The sequence below is a fragment of the Amphibalanus amphitrite genome, unplaced genomic scaffold (assembly GCF_019059575.1).
Source record: "Amphibalanus amphitrite isolate SeventyFive unplaced genomic scaffold, NRLGWU_Aamphi_draft 000422F_arrow, whole genome shotgun sequence".
NCBI lineage: Eukaryota > Metazoa > Arthropoda > Thecostraca > Balanomorpha > Balanidae > Amphibalanus > Amphibalanus amphitrite.
In genome coordinates, this window is record NW_024881916.1 from 36,403 (window position 1) to 50,878 (window position 14,476).

At 46.8% G+C, this 14,476-nt stretch overlaps 1 protein-coding gene across 1 annotated transcript in view; it reads left to right on the plus strand.

The window, feature by feature from the left end:
- The first annotated feature begins 1,931 nt into the window (after positions 1-1,931).
- LOC122391119 (dnaJ homolog subfamily C member 1-like) overlaps positions 1,932-14,476 on the plus strand; it is a 121,869-nt gene continuing 109,324 nt past the window's right edge. Inside the window, exon 1 of the mRNA XM_043384783.1 lies at positions 1,932-2,171. Within this exon, the coding sequence (XP_043240718.1) occupies positions 1,932-2,171 (240 nt within the window). The remainder of the gene's footprint in view (positions 2,172-14,476) is intronic.

Sequence of the window (14,476 nt, forward strand, 5' to 3'; positions counted from 1 at the left end):
CGATGACGATGCTGTTTTCTGGTGCCAAGCCAGCTAGAACCTCTTTGTCACACTACCCGACCAGATTTTTGCTGCTGAGGTCATTTCAGGTCAAGTTAGGTCAAGGTCAAGCATATGTCTTTGTATGTCTGTGTGTGTCTGTGTGTATACTGATGTGTGCACCGATTGTTTTTGTGTCCATATTACATGAAATCATGATCTGAGAAGCTTTTACCAAAATGCAGTCAAAAAACTTCAAAAAAAGTAAATTCAGCTTGCCTAAAACGCAATTATCTTAGATGACCTAGGTTGACCTTGACCCTGACCTTGACACCTGTACATCGTCGGACAACATGTTCCATGATAGGTGGGAGGTAAGACTGGCAAACGAGGCCGAAATCAAGGTGTCAAAAGCTCACAAGGCCCAGGGCAAACGCAAGGTGTTGAGAATTGGCCATTTGGGTCATGACATGACCTGAAAAACAAGGTCATATCTCCGAAACCAAAAATCACAGAAACTTGAAATTTTCAGTGGACATCAAGAAAGAGTAGAGGAGCAGCTATACGAAACATTAGTCTTCTAGCTCTAAAAATGTTGAGTGCAGAGGAGAAAGACTACCTGGGGGGGTGGCAACCACCCCCCCCCCCATGTGCGGGCGAGGGTTAAGAAATATTGGTGTTAGTCCCTCAGATTGGCGGTGTTGGGCCCTCAAAGGCGCCGGTGTGAGACCCTCACAGGCGCCGTTATGGGCCCTCAGAGACACTGGTGTGGAGCCGTTCCATGCCGGTATGGGCCAGGACCCTAATTAGAGCTGACGCTTAAAAGGTCAGCAAGGTCACTCAGAGGCCAGCACAGGGCCCTCAGAAGCCGGAGTGGGGCCCTTATGGAGATGTGTGATGTGTGGCGACTCAGGAACCCGTGACTCCGTGAGGTGCTCTCACGAGTCCTGCGGGTCTTATCTTATCTCAGTCGAAATAAGGCACGCTTGGACCCTGAGCGGCCAATTGGCACTGCAGGGCCTCTCGGGCCCATAGGGCACCATGCATCTAATGAGGCGGCACGCGCCCCCTGTGCCCCCCCCCCTGGTTACGCTGCGCTGGCTGCGGCCATACAGGTAAATCATATTCTAACCGTTCCTATTCCCAAGCATAGGCGGCGGCCGATTCCTGGTTTGCGCAATATGAGTGCCATCGTTAGACAATACGGTCAAAAGGGTTGAAGCGGCATGACTCCCCTGTGGTAAGAACTAAGAAGCAACATATTTTTAGCAGGGATGCGGAGCCGGAGCCGGAGCTGGAGCCGGAGCCGCCGGAGCCGGCATATTTTGCCCGGAGCCGGAGCCGGAGCCGTCAAAAAAGGGGGCGACTCCGGCTCCTTTTCTTAAGAGGAAACAATTATTTACCTGGTTCGGTTTGACAGTACAAGGCGTAAAACAATGAGGTATTCAAAATAGCCTTGTTATACAAATACAGAAGCAACGTGTACCAATCCCATCGCCTTTTTTTCTTCCACCAGTATTTAATTGATCTCATAGGGGATGTACTGAGTAGAAGCCGGAGCCGGATCATTTTGCTCGGAGCCGGAGCCGGAGCCGGAGCCGCCATGACATTTCACCCGGAGCCGAAGCCGGAGCCGGAGCCGATTTTTTTCTCCGGAGCCGGAGCCGGAGCCGGAGCCGTCTGAAATTTCCACGGCTCCGCATCCCTGATTTTTAGACAAAATAAAGCAATGACAACTAAATTGAGGTTACTAAAACGACTCTGATCACAAAAGTAGTTACTAGGAAGGCTTTCTAATCCATTTTTATTTAGTTCCTCGTTATAGGCGTATGAAGTGTAAGTCTGAACGGGGGGGGGCATACTTGTACTGAATGCCCTCCCCAGGCTCCTGTCGGGGGGGGGCATATGCCCCTAATGCCCCCCCCCTGGATCCGCCAGTGGTCGTGTGTCTGATGATTGCCGTGCTCGGACAGCTGGTGGCCGTCTACGAGGTGCTGCGTGATCCAGGGCGCCGCCAAATGTACGATTCGTTCCTGGTGGAGGGAATGCCCGACTGGCGCTCGGCACTCTACTACTACCGGCGCGCTAGGAAGATGGGCATGCTGGAGATCGTCGTCATCCTGTCCATCATCACGACGGTCGGACAGTACCTGATCGCCTGGGCCGGCTACAAGGAGAGACGCTACGCAGTGGTACGTAACGCACGGAGCCGGCATGTATGTATGTATGCATGCATGTATGTATGACACGATTTGGTAGCAGAGTAATGACGTCAGCTGGGTTTGAAGTTTTCCCTTCACCATAGGGTTTACACACAAACTGGTCAAAGTTTGAGCCAGGATTTACTAGTCTAGAAATGCAAAAAGCGATCAAATTTTGGCATCAATAGATTCACTGTTTCATTCTGTGTCTCAACACGTCCATCGTTTGGCCTCAAAGAAGGTAAAAAGTGTTCAAAATCGAAGTTGAAAAAGATGCTATCCAAGCACAGAATCTGGTAGCATCACGTGACTTGCCTTGAGCAGTTTATTGATTATAATTTAATAATATAATTAACAATTTTCTACTTAAAACAATATTAAGATGAGAATGAACCTGATTAAAAGGCACAGAGTTGTATTGATCATTTAGTAACATTTTTCAAACGTTTCTTCTCTTAACAGAGACATCATCAGTGATTGAGTGATTCGTTACATTTCGATACATAGTAACAAGCAATCAGCGCGGTGAGCGAGTCGGCACAGTATCGCAAGTCTAATTCAAAAATTCACAAACACACTAAACAAATCATACGCATCATTTCATAATGACCCCCTAGGTGACAATATTAAGTTTAACAGCGGAACTCTTATCATTGAGAGTCGGTTTTGTTTTGTGAATATATAAAGATTCCAAAAATCTCAACTGAAAACTAGACCTTTCCATGTCAATAATTTGAAAGTCATCTAATGAGAAAGGAGTGTCACAAGCTAAGGAGTGGTCCCTTACTGAAGATGCGACGGGACAAGTTAAATGGGTTCCAGTTCTGTCGGACTTTCCTTGATGCTGGCATACTCTAGTGCATAATCTTACATAGGTGGACCCTATGTAGGTCCCCTCACACGAGGGGCAACTGAATTTATAAATGACACTAGATCGGCAAGCCTTAGGGACAACGTCTTTGAACCGAAACAGGGAGCCTATGCTTAGTTTGTTGCGTAGCACTGGCCTGGGGTTCATGTAGGGATAGTACTTTTTCAGAAGTGATTCTACTGCTTCTTTTAGTTTTAGTGACTGTTTCCCGAAATAGGGAAGAACAAAATATTTTTCAAGTTTTTCTACGTGGTACGTCGAGACCTTGGGCGTAAACCGTTTGTTCAAAAACTTGGAAATCGCTGAGTCAATAAGAGCCTTTGGGTAGCCATTTTCTGTAAAGAACTTACGGAGGAAGCTGATCTCCATATCAAAAAGTTTGAAAGACGAGCTAATGTTATAGGCGCGATAGATGGCAGTGTTTAGGATGGCTTTCTTAATAGAGAGAGGGATGTAGCTAAAAAAGCTAAGACCGAGGCCAGTGTATGATGGCTTGCGATAAACGGATGTTTCTAGCGAGTTTCCAGATCGTCTTATCCGGACATCTAAAAAAGGAAGTGAGCCGTCTGATTCGACCTCCTTGGTAAACTTCATTTTTGGATGCTGACCATTCAAAAAATCGAGGAACTTATCCACATGTGAAATGTCATTGAAAATCAAAAAGCAATCATCCACATACCTCTTGTAGTATGATGGATGAAATTCTGACGGGCACGTACTTAACCATTTTTTCTCATGGAAACACAGGAAGATGTTAGCAAACGTTGGACCTAAGGGTAGACCCATACCCACACCATCAGTCTGTCTGTACAGTTTACTGTTGAACAGAAAATAAGAGTTTGACACAGCTAAGTCAAGCATATGCTTGACTTAGCTGCATATGCAGCTACATCCCTCTCTCTATTAAGAAAGCCATCCTAAACACTGCCATCTATCGCGCCTATAACATTAGCTCGTCTTTCAAACTTTTTGATATGGAGATCAGCTTCCTCCGTAAGTTCTTTACAGAAAATGGCTACCCAAAGGCTCTTATTGACTCAGCGATTTCCAAGTTTTTGAACAAACTGTTTACGCCCAAGGTCTCGACGTACCACGTAGAAAAACTTGAAAAATATTTTGTTCTTCCCTATTTCGGGAAACAGTCGCCAAAACTAAAAGAAGCAGTAGAATCACTTCTGAAAAAGTACTATCCCTACATGAACCCCAGGCTAGTGCTACGCAACAAACTAAGCATAGGCTCCCTGTTTCGGTTCAAAGACGTTGTCCCTAAAGCCCGGTTCCCACTGGGCCCGTCACCCGTCGAAACGGGCCCGTCGCCGTTGACGGGCCCGTTTACGGCCCGTCCCTGACGGGCTCAGTGGGAACCGGGCGGCGAGGCCACATGACGGGGCGCAACAGCTGACTGCGACGGGCCCGTCGCCGTCGGAGCCCGTTTCGGAGACATGAAAATATTCATGTTTTGGTGCGGAACGGGCCCGTTTTTCGTGTCGGTGCTGCTGTGTTCCTTCTCATTTTACGTGTGAGTATGGTTTGAACGAGGTTGTAGATGACTGTAAAACATGTAAAACTGATTATTTCAGTAAAATAGCGTAGAATGTGGTACATTTTGAAGAGAAATTGTCGTTACACTCCTCTAGCAATGCGCCGCTCTGGTAAGTACATATGTCGGTCTAGCCATGAGGACAATGCTCAAATTTAACAGCTCAAACAGGAGTATTATACACTTCCCCCCCCCCCCCAGCACAATATTACATTACTGATCATCCAGCGGTTTGGATGGAAATGTGATGGTATTTTAGGTAGCCAATTTGATTGGAGTGTGGTCCTGTCTGGAAAATATTATGATAGTAGGTGTTTGAAATTCAAGCAAACCTGTATTTGTCCAGTATGTTCACTTCACGTGCACACTGCACCAAACCTCTCGCCAAACTGACCCCTCGCCGCCGGAAGGCGGTAAGGGGGACGCGGCCGCTCGGACAGACCCCCACAGCGAGACGCGGCACCGCCGCGTGTTCCAGGACGGCCCGCCGGACCCGGGACGGACTCCCCACAGCGAGCCGCCGCGCCGCCGGCCAGCCGGCCTCCCCGTTTCCCAACACTGCGCGTAGAACGAATCACGCGCGCCGTTTTTGTCACGACAAGTGCTACCATATGGCCCGTTTCATGGCTACCATATTCAACTTGGGAAAAGCGGCCTTCAAAACGGTCGGTGACGGCGACGGGCCCGTTTCGACGGGTGACGGGCCCAGTGGGAACCGGGCTTAAGGCTTGCCGATCTAGTGTCATTTATAAATTCAGTTGCCCCTCGTGTGAGGGGACCTACATAGGGTCCACCTATGTAAGATTATGCACTAGAGCAGGGGCGGGCAAACTTTTTGGAGCGCGGGCCGGGTGTTGCATTTGTGAGCAACTGGGGGGCCTGAGTGCTAAGCTCGCCAGAGTTGCGTTTGTCAATGACTAAAATGGATGCTGTTGCTATGACGCGACTGACTAACGACGGGCAATGACTGTCTCATGACAGAGACAAATACCTATAGTTACACTTACAAACGAATGACTTTTGACCCATGGCAACCGTACTAAAAATCAAACCTGCTTTTGTAAAATGCACAGACACACTAGGAATCATAGAAATAACGACTCACCTTATTTGAGAAGTACCTCAAGAAGCTGGAGACGGCGGGCTACCTTGATGTTTGTGTTTAGTTTCTTGGTTTATGCCGCAAAACTTTTCTCGATCGTAAGAAGACAAAATACTTTGTGATTCACATGCAATCTGTATTGAAACGATACTCCACGTCACTCCCTTCATGCTGTCCCAGAAAGGTACCGGAATGCGTCGCCGTCCTTCGATCTCCGCACCCTCGTTTTTAGTGCGAAGGGTGTTGCTGCTTCCTGCCGTGAAGAAGCCCTTCGACATTCGGCGCCACAGATGTCGAGCTCAGCCTGAGGACGTCATTCAGGTGACGATCAGACAGTCTGGATCGGAGGCGGGACTTCACGTACTTCATTTTGGAGAACAGCTGTTCGCAGCAGTATGTACGTGCTACCGAACATGGCAGCGATGCGTTGGACGTGCGATTTGTAGTTGGGATATCCGCCAGTGGGGATAATGACATCGCGGAAGAAGGGCAGAGGCGAAGAGGTTCGGAACTTTCCTCTGAGTTCATCACTGCTTTGGAGTTCCACCGACTCCATCTGCAGGGATACCGGCGCTTCGTCCGTCGTCGACACTGAAGTCGAACGGTGCTGTCACCAGCTTGAAGTCGGTAGCGAGCTCCCGAACGCCAGCGAAGCGGTTCGTGAACTCCTGGCGCAGAGTGGCAAGAGCAGCGGCACACCCGTCGCGGTCGACATCTTCCGCAGCACAGGTGGCCAGGCGAGGGAAGTGGTCAAGCTGTCCTCGACCTACCTGGGCTTCCCACAGACGCAGCTTCACCTCGAAGGCAGTGACATGCGCATACATGTCGGGGAGCAGAAGATCCTTTCCTTGAAGTTTTGTATTTAGCGTGTTCAGGTGGGATGTCGGATGTCCGTGAGCAGTGCCAGGTCAGCCAGCCACCTGGAATCACTGAATTTATCGGCGTATGGCGAGCTTTTCTCATGTAGGAAGCTCGCGATGTCCTGCCTGAGCTCCCAAACACGGGACAGCATGGCGCCGCGACTCAGCCAGCGTACCTCACTGAAGAACAGCAGGTCACCGTGGTGCTATTGCAACTGAACTCGGATGAACCATAATCCTAAACTGGGCTTCCGTAGGGCTCGCGGGCCGGATTGCAATGCTGGCTGCCTATCCAGGCCGCGGGCCGGACACCGGAGCTTGGCGGGCCGCATCCGGCCCGCGGGCCGGACTTTGCCCGCCCCTGCACTAGAGTATGCCAGCATCAAGGAAAGTCCGACAGAACTGGAACCCATTTAACTTGTCCCGTCGCATCTTCAGTAAGGGACCACTCCTTAGCTTGTGACACTCCTTTCTCATTAGATGACTTTCAAATTATTGACATGGAAAGTTCTAGTTTTCAGTTGAGAATTTTGGAATCTTTATATATTCACAAAACAAAACCGACTCTCAATGATAAGAGTTCCGCTGTTAAACTTAACCCACGAGCCGCTGGGGGGGGGGGGCGTAAAGTTGCCCCCCCTTTACGTTTTGTGAAATATCTCCGAAACCTGATGAGCTACGAACGTGAAACTTGGCATAGCTTCAAATGAATACCTAGGCAATGTTTGAGGAAAGTTTGGTGGTTGTAGCACCTAAGATGACGTCACAGTGACGTCATAAATTTTTGTCGTTTTCCGATATGGACCGTTTCTGATGACGCTGAGCATGAAACTCAACTGTAAATGAACTAGACAGCACCTGCTGTCATCCTAAAACAGCTAACTACACTTCAATCTAGTTTCTGACCAATAATCGACCCTTTATATTCGGTCCCATATATCTGATGTATCGTGAGGAATATGAGAGTCGCAGATCTTTAATTTCACTTATGACGTCACTGTGACGTCATTTCAAATGGGATCGACACCAAATTTGGACACAACCTCGGCTAGGTATTCAGGAAGATGTGTGCAAGTTTCGCTTCTCTATCTCTTCGCGTTGCGACGATATCGTTGCAGAAGTAAAGGGGGGCAACTACACCTTTTTTCAATCCGAATCGGCATCCGGTCAGTTAGTTTCGGCAGATCTGCATTAGGAACGTCAGCCGGAGTGCGCTTTCGACAAACCACGCTCCAAACTCGGCATAGTGCAGAGGCGTGACATGCGGCATTTAATTTCGACACTGAGCGTGGTTTCGACACTGGCCAATGGATTTCGGCACACGGCATAGGACTGTGACATCGGGCATTGGAAAAAGGCAAATTTCATTTTACAATGGCAATGGTCATTCAATTTCGTTGCCGTTATAACAAGCAAAATCAAGCAAATTTCATACCACATTTTGTATATTGATGTGTTTCCAATGCTTACCACTTGAATTTATGAGTAGTAATAGACAAATATATATATTGAGACGGGTTACACAGCACATTGGGTGGACGCGTTTCGTCTAAATGACTTTTTCGACACCCTCTCGGAAATTAAAACAATACAAACACACAAGAATAAAACTAGCACAGCAGTCTCACACTCTGTTGAAATACAGCATGCTAAGAATGCGCATTACTACAAATGATAACCTTCGATAAAAACTATTTGTCGGTACACAGCTACTGTTACATAATCATCGACGAGAATAAAAATAGCACACTTATAACGACTCGAACGGTAAGTTTTTTAAGTCAAGTTTTTAATGCTGAACACTGCTGCTGATTTTGCCCACTTAATAAACCCTACCCTGGTATTGATCGTATCGTTCGTTGTAATAAATGCCGCTTCGGTCGCTCTCCGACATCCCTTGTTCCCACAATTCGCTAACACTTTCGCCCCGTCCCAATTTGGCAAATGACTAGTGGAATGTGCGTGAACAACAAAGGCACTGTGGTCGGCGTCGTTTCGTATGTCTCGCTTGTGCTCTTTTAAGCGTGTTTGGATTCCCCTACCAGTTTCTCCAATATAAGATTTGTCGCAGTTACCACACGGTACCTGATAAACTACGCTAAGTTCTCTATTTCTAGAAGTTTTCTTTTGAGTTAACTCACCTACCTTCTTTCCAGTGGTCAGTGCCACCTTGAAGCCTGTCGTTTCGAGTTTCTGAGTGATGCTTTCGGCTACTTTTGAGTTCGGTATTGAAATAAATCGTGTGTCTTTCTTTCGAGCTGTTTCGTTCCTCGTTTTGTTTCGAATGTCTAAAGCCTTCTTTTTCAAACGAATGAGAAGACCCTTTGGGTACTTCAGCTTCATGAAAGATGAAAAGATATGCCGGATTTCGTCATCGAGATATTCTTCGCTGCATATCCGGAAAGCCCTTAAAAAGAACCCTAAGACTATCCCACTTTTGACCCTCTCGTTATGGCCTGAAAAATAATGAACGTAGTCTTCCTTATTTGTAGGTTTACGATACACTTTGAATTTTGCATGACTACCACTTCGTACTACTTCGGTATCTAAGAAGGGAATGGAGCCGTTTCTCTCTGTTTCTATAGTGAACTGGATATTTGGGTCAACCGCGTTCAGTTCGTCAAGTTTCGTTTTCAAGTCGATGTCTTTTGGCGCTACAACTAAGACGTCGTCAACATATCGCACCCACAATACATTTTCACCCATGATATTTTGGTACCTGTGTTTTTCTAGCCACTCCATATAAAGGCAAGCAGCCACCGGACTGAGAGGCGATCCCATAGCTAGCCCGCTGTGCTGAACATACTCATCTGACTCGAACCTGAATCCTCCAAATTTCATGCACATTGATACAAGGCTAATATAGTCAGATTTTGCGAGCGGTAACTGATCTGAATCCATCTTTTCGACTACATTTTTGATAACCCTAAGGGCATCATCTACTGGTACATTAGTAAAGAGAGACTTCACGTCAAAGCTGGCCAGGTACTTATCTGTTAAGTCGGTGTTCTTAAGTCGTTCGATCAGATCGTCGCTGTTTCGTAAGTGTGCATCACTGACCGCCCCCAGGTTCGCGGTGAGCGGCTTCGCAAGTGTTTTCGCTAGTCGATGGGGTGCGCTACCGATGCCGGATGTAATCGGTCGTAATGGTATGCCGTCTTTATGCAGTTTCGGGAGGCCGCGCATCTTCGGTGCTTCTGGTGTTCTTCGGTGCTTCTGGTAAACCGCCTGAAATTTCTTCGTGAATGTTTAGTGGAACAGGTGTTACCTAAATCAGCTCCACAATATCTCAAGAACAAAAGTAAAGCTCATCCGTTTGGTGATTCAGCTCGAAGATATCTAGAAGAAGCGTGTACTGATCTGCAGAACAAAATATACGAACTACGCGATGATGTCAAGGGATTACCGCTACCTGCAGCGTTACGAACGAAACTTAGCGACTTTAACGACAGCCAGAAGACGAATCTGACACGAAAACTACGGACGCTTTGTGAAACAAGTCCCTGGAAAGAAGTGGGTAACGTTGATATTCTGACCAATCTTTCGTCTCGGCAGTTAAGTGATGACGAAAAGGATGCCTTAGCATTGGGTATGAAATTCGACTCTGGAAAGGATAGGAACAGTTACATGGAGCACGTCCAGCGGAATTACAAGAGCAGCGAAGATGATATAGAAAAAGGATTCATTCAAGGTATCATTTTATGTTGCAAGGCACTAGCTGATAGTGAGCCAGACAAGCTACCCAGACGTTATATGAAGGCACTCAAAACGTTAGCGGATGATCCGTCCATAGTGATCACTCCCGCAGATAAAGGAGGAGGAGTGGTGATCATCAACAAAATAGACTACGTAGAAAAAATGCAAGTTCTTCTCGACGACAGTGATACGTACACAAAAAAGCCGCATGGATTCGTTGACAAGATCAGCAAACAGTTCAATAAAGACGCAAGAAAAGTTCTGAAGAAAACAGAGAAAGGCAAAAACATGTTACACCCACTAGAGGAAGCACCAGAAGCACCGAAGATGCGCGGCCTCCCGAAACTGCATAAAGACGGCATACCATTACGACCGATTACATCCGGCATCGGTAGCGCACCCCATCGACTAGCGAAAACACTTGCGAAGCCGCTCACCGCGAACCTGGGGGCGGTCAGTGATGCACACTTACGAAACAGCGACGATCTGATCGAACGACTTAAGAACACCGACTTAACAGATAAGTACCTGGCCAGCTTTGACGTGAAGTCTCTCTTTACTAATGTACCAGTAGATGATGCCCTTAGGGTTATCAAAAATGTAGTCGAAAAGATGGATTCAGATCAGTTACCGCTCGCAAAATCTGACTATATTAGCCTTGTATCAATGTGCATGAAATTTGGAGGATTCAGGTTCGAGTCAGATGAGTATGTTCAGCACAGCGGGCTAGCTATGGGATCGCCTCTCAGTCCGGTGGCTGCTTGCCTTTATATGGAGTGGCTAGAAAAACACAGGTACCAAAATATCATGGGTGAAAATGTATTGTGGGTGCGATATGTTGACGACGTCTTAGTTGTAGCGCCAAAAGACATCGACTTGAAAACGAAACTTGACGAACTGAACGCGGTTGACCCAAATATCCAGTTCACTATAGAAACAGAGAGAAACGGCTCCATTCCCTTCTTAGATACCGAAGTAGTACGAAGTGGTAGTCATGCAAAATTCAAAGTGTATCGTAAACCTACAAATAAGGAAGACTACGTTCATTATTTTTCAGGCCATAACGAGAGGGTCAAAAGTGGGATAGTCTTAGGGTTCTTTTTAAGGGCTTTCCGGATATGCAGCGAAGAATATCTCGATGACGAAATCCGGCATATCTTTTCATCTTTCATGAAGCTGAAGTACCCAAAGGGTCTTCTCATTCGTTTGAAAAAGAAGGCTTTAGACATTCGAAACAAAACGAGGAACGAAACAGCTCGAAAGAAAGACACACGATTTATTTCAATACCGAACTCAAAAGTAGCCGAAAGCATCACTCAGAAACTCGAAACGACAGGCTTCAAGGTGGCACTGACCACTGGAAAGAAGGTAGGTGAGTTAACTCAAAAGAAAACTTCTAGAAATAGAGAACTTAGCGTAGTTTATCAGGTACCGTGTGGTAACTGCGACAAATCTTATATTGGAGAAACTGGTAGGGGAATCCAAACACGCTTAAAAGAGCACAAGCGAGACATACGAAACGACGCCGACCACAGTGCCTTTGTTGTTCACGCACATTCCACTAGTCATTTGCCAAATTGGGACGGGGCGAAAGTGTTAGCGAATTGTGGGAACAAGGGATGTCGGAGAGCGACCGAAGCGGCATTTATTACAACGAACGATACGATCAATACCAGGGTAGGGTTTATTAAGTGGGCAAAATCAGCAGCAGTGTTCAGCATTAAAAACTTGACTTAAAAAACTTACCGTTCGAGTCGTTATAAGTGTGCTATTTTTATTCTCGTCGATGATTATGTAACAGTAGCTGTGTACCGACAAATAGTTTTTATCGAAGGTTATCATTTGTAGTAATGCGCATTCTTAGCATGCTGTATTTCAACAGAGTGTGAGACTGCTGTGCTAGTTTTATTCTTGTGTGTTTGTATTGTTTTAATTTCCGAGAGGGTGTCGAAAAAGTCATTTAGACGAAACGCGTCCACCCAATGTGCTGTGTAACCCGTCTCAATATATATACTTGAATTTATGGTATTTTCCTTTTGTTAGACTTCCCTTGGATTAATGGAACACAAAATACGCCAAGGCCGTGGTTTTAAGGTCTAAACGTTTTTTTTTTCTTCTGTGAATGGAGGGTGAGTACGAGTAGGCTATGTACACCTTTTTTCAATCCGAATCGGCATCCGGTCAGTTAGTTTCGGCAGATCTGCATTAGGAACGTCAGCCGGAGTGCGCTTTCGACAAACCACGCTCCAAACTCGGCATAGTGCAGAGGCGTGACATGCGGCATTTAATTTCGACACTGAGCGTGGTTTCGACACTGGCCAATGGATTTCGGCACACGGCATAGGACTGTGACATCGGGCATTGGAAAAAGGCAAATTTCATTTAACAATGGCAATGGTCATTCAATTTCGTTGCCGTTATAACAAGCAAAATCAAGCAAATTTCATACCACATTTTGTATATTGATGTGTTTCCAATGCTTACCACTTGAATTTATGGCATTTTCCTTTTGTTAGACTTCCCTTGGATTAATGGAACACAAAATACGCCAAGGCCGTGCTTTTAAGGTCTAAACGTTTTTTTTTCTTCTGTGAATGGTGGGTGAGTAGGCTATGTAGCGAGCCATGTCAGAGTCGTGAGATGAGAGGATCATGCGGAGGAAGCATTTGGGTGAGTCTACCAGTGACCGGTGAGCTGCGGCGGCTGACAAGGCGCCGGTATAAAACTGTCTCGCTACGGATATGCAGCCAAAGCGATCGATGGGTCAGCCCGTAGAAAAAAAAAACTGGACAAAAAAAACTGCCCTCTGGAAAGGTCGCAAAAACCCTACCTTTCCAGAGGGCAGTTTTTTTTTGTCCAGAAATACAGTTAACCATGACTGACCACACCGCCGTCCTGCAAACATTGTTGCCGCTCTCCGGTGACACGCCCATGAACCATCCGCGCTGGCGGTCAGCGCCACTCACAATGTGTCGACAGATCGACACAAATGAAAAAATCAATACTTTTGTTTTTCATGCAAGAAATACGGCTAAAACATTGTCAACTTTAGATGCGTTGAAAGGAGCGAGGCCCCGAATGACCCCCGTCAACCTTTGGATTCGCCTGGAGCGTGGCCCCGAATGACCCCCGTCGCCCTTTGGATTCGCCAGTGCTTCCACATTGTCACAGAGTGACGCAAGGATGGTGACCTCGAATGAGGTCAGCTTGTGTGCCGGAAACGGGTGATGTTAGGGACGAACCGGTGTAAAGGTTCCAGAGCGACTGACGAAATTAGGTGCCCGTTGCCGTATTCGAATGAACGGTTGCCGATTCGGATTGAAAAAGGTGTGGTTACTTAGCAACCAAGCGCCCATATTGAGTATCTCTTTACAGTACCGTGGTACATTTTAACGCACATTCTTAAAATGCCTTTCCAAAAAGATAAGAGTTGCTTAATTCACTGATGAGATAAATTGACCATTGTCTAGCTTGGCTGCAAGCTGCCGACGTAAAATGCAATATGACAAAACAGAATGCCTTTTGTCGATATTAAATGCCCCTGCTGTTGTTCAATGACCCTGGTCGAATATCAACAGATGCTAGTCTAAATCCGTGAAACGTGTCGAAATGCATGCTCCAGTGTCGAGTTGTTGGAGTGCCTGTCGAGATAAAGTGCCCGCTGCCGTATTTGAATGAACGGATGCCGATTCGGATTGAAAAAAGGTGTAGCAAGCCATGTCAGAGTCGTGAGATGAGAGGATCATGCGGAGGAAGCATTTGGGTGAGTCTACCAGTGACCGGTGAGCTGCGGTGGCTGACAAGGCGCCGGTATAAAACTGTCTCGCTACGGATATGCAGCCAAAGCGATCGATGGGTCAGCCCGTAGGGTTTCCACCTTTCCAGAGGGCAGTTTTTTTTTTTGTCCAGAAATACAGTTAACCATGACTGACCACACCGCCGTCCTGCAAACATTGTTGCCGCTCTCCGGTGACACGCCCATGAACCATCCGCGCTGGCGGTCAGCGCCACTCACAATGTGTCGACAGATCGACACAAATGAAAAAATCAATATTTTTGTTTTTCATGCAAGAAATACGGCTAAAACATTGTCAACTTTAGATGCGTTGAAAGGAGCGAGGCCCCGAATGACCCCCGTCAACCTTTGAATTCGCCTGGAGCGTGGCCCCGAATGACCCCCGTCGCCCTTTGGATTCGCCAGTGCTTCCACATTGTCACAGAGTGACG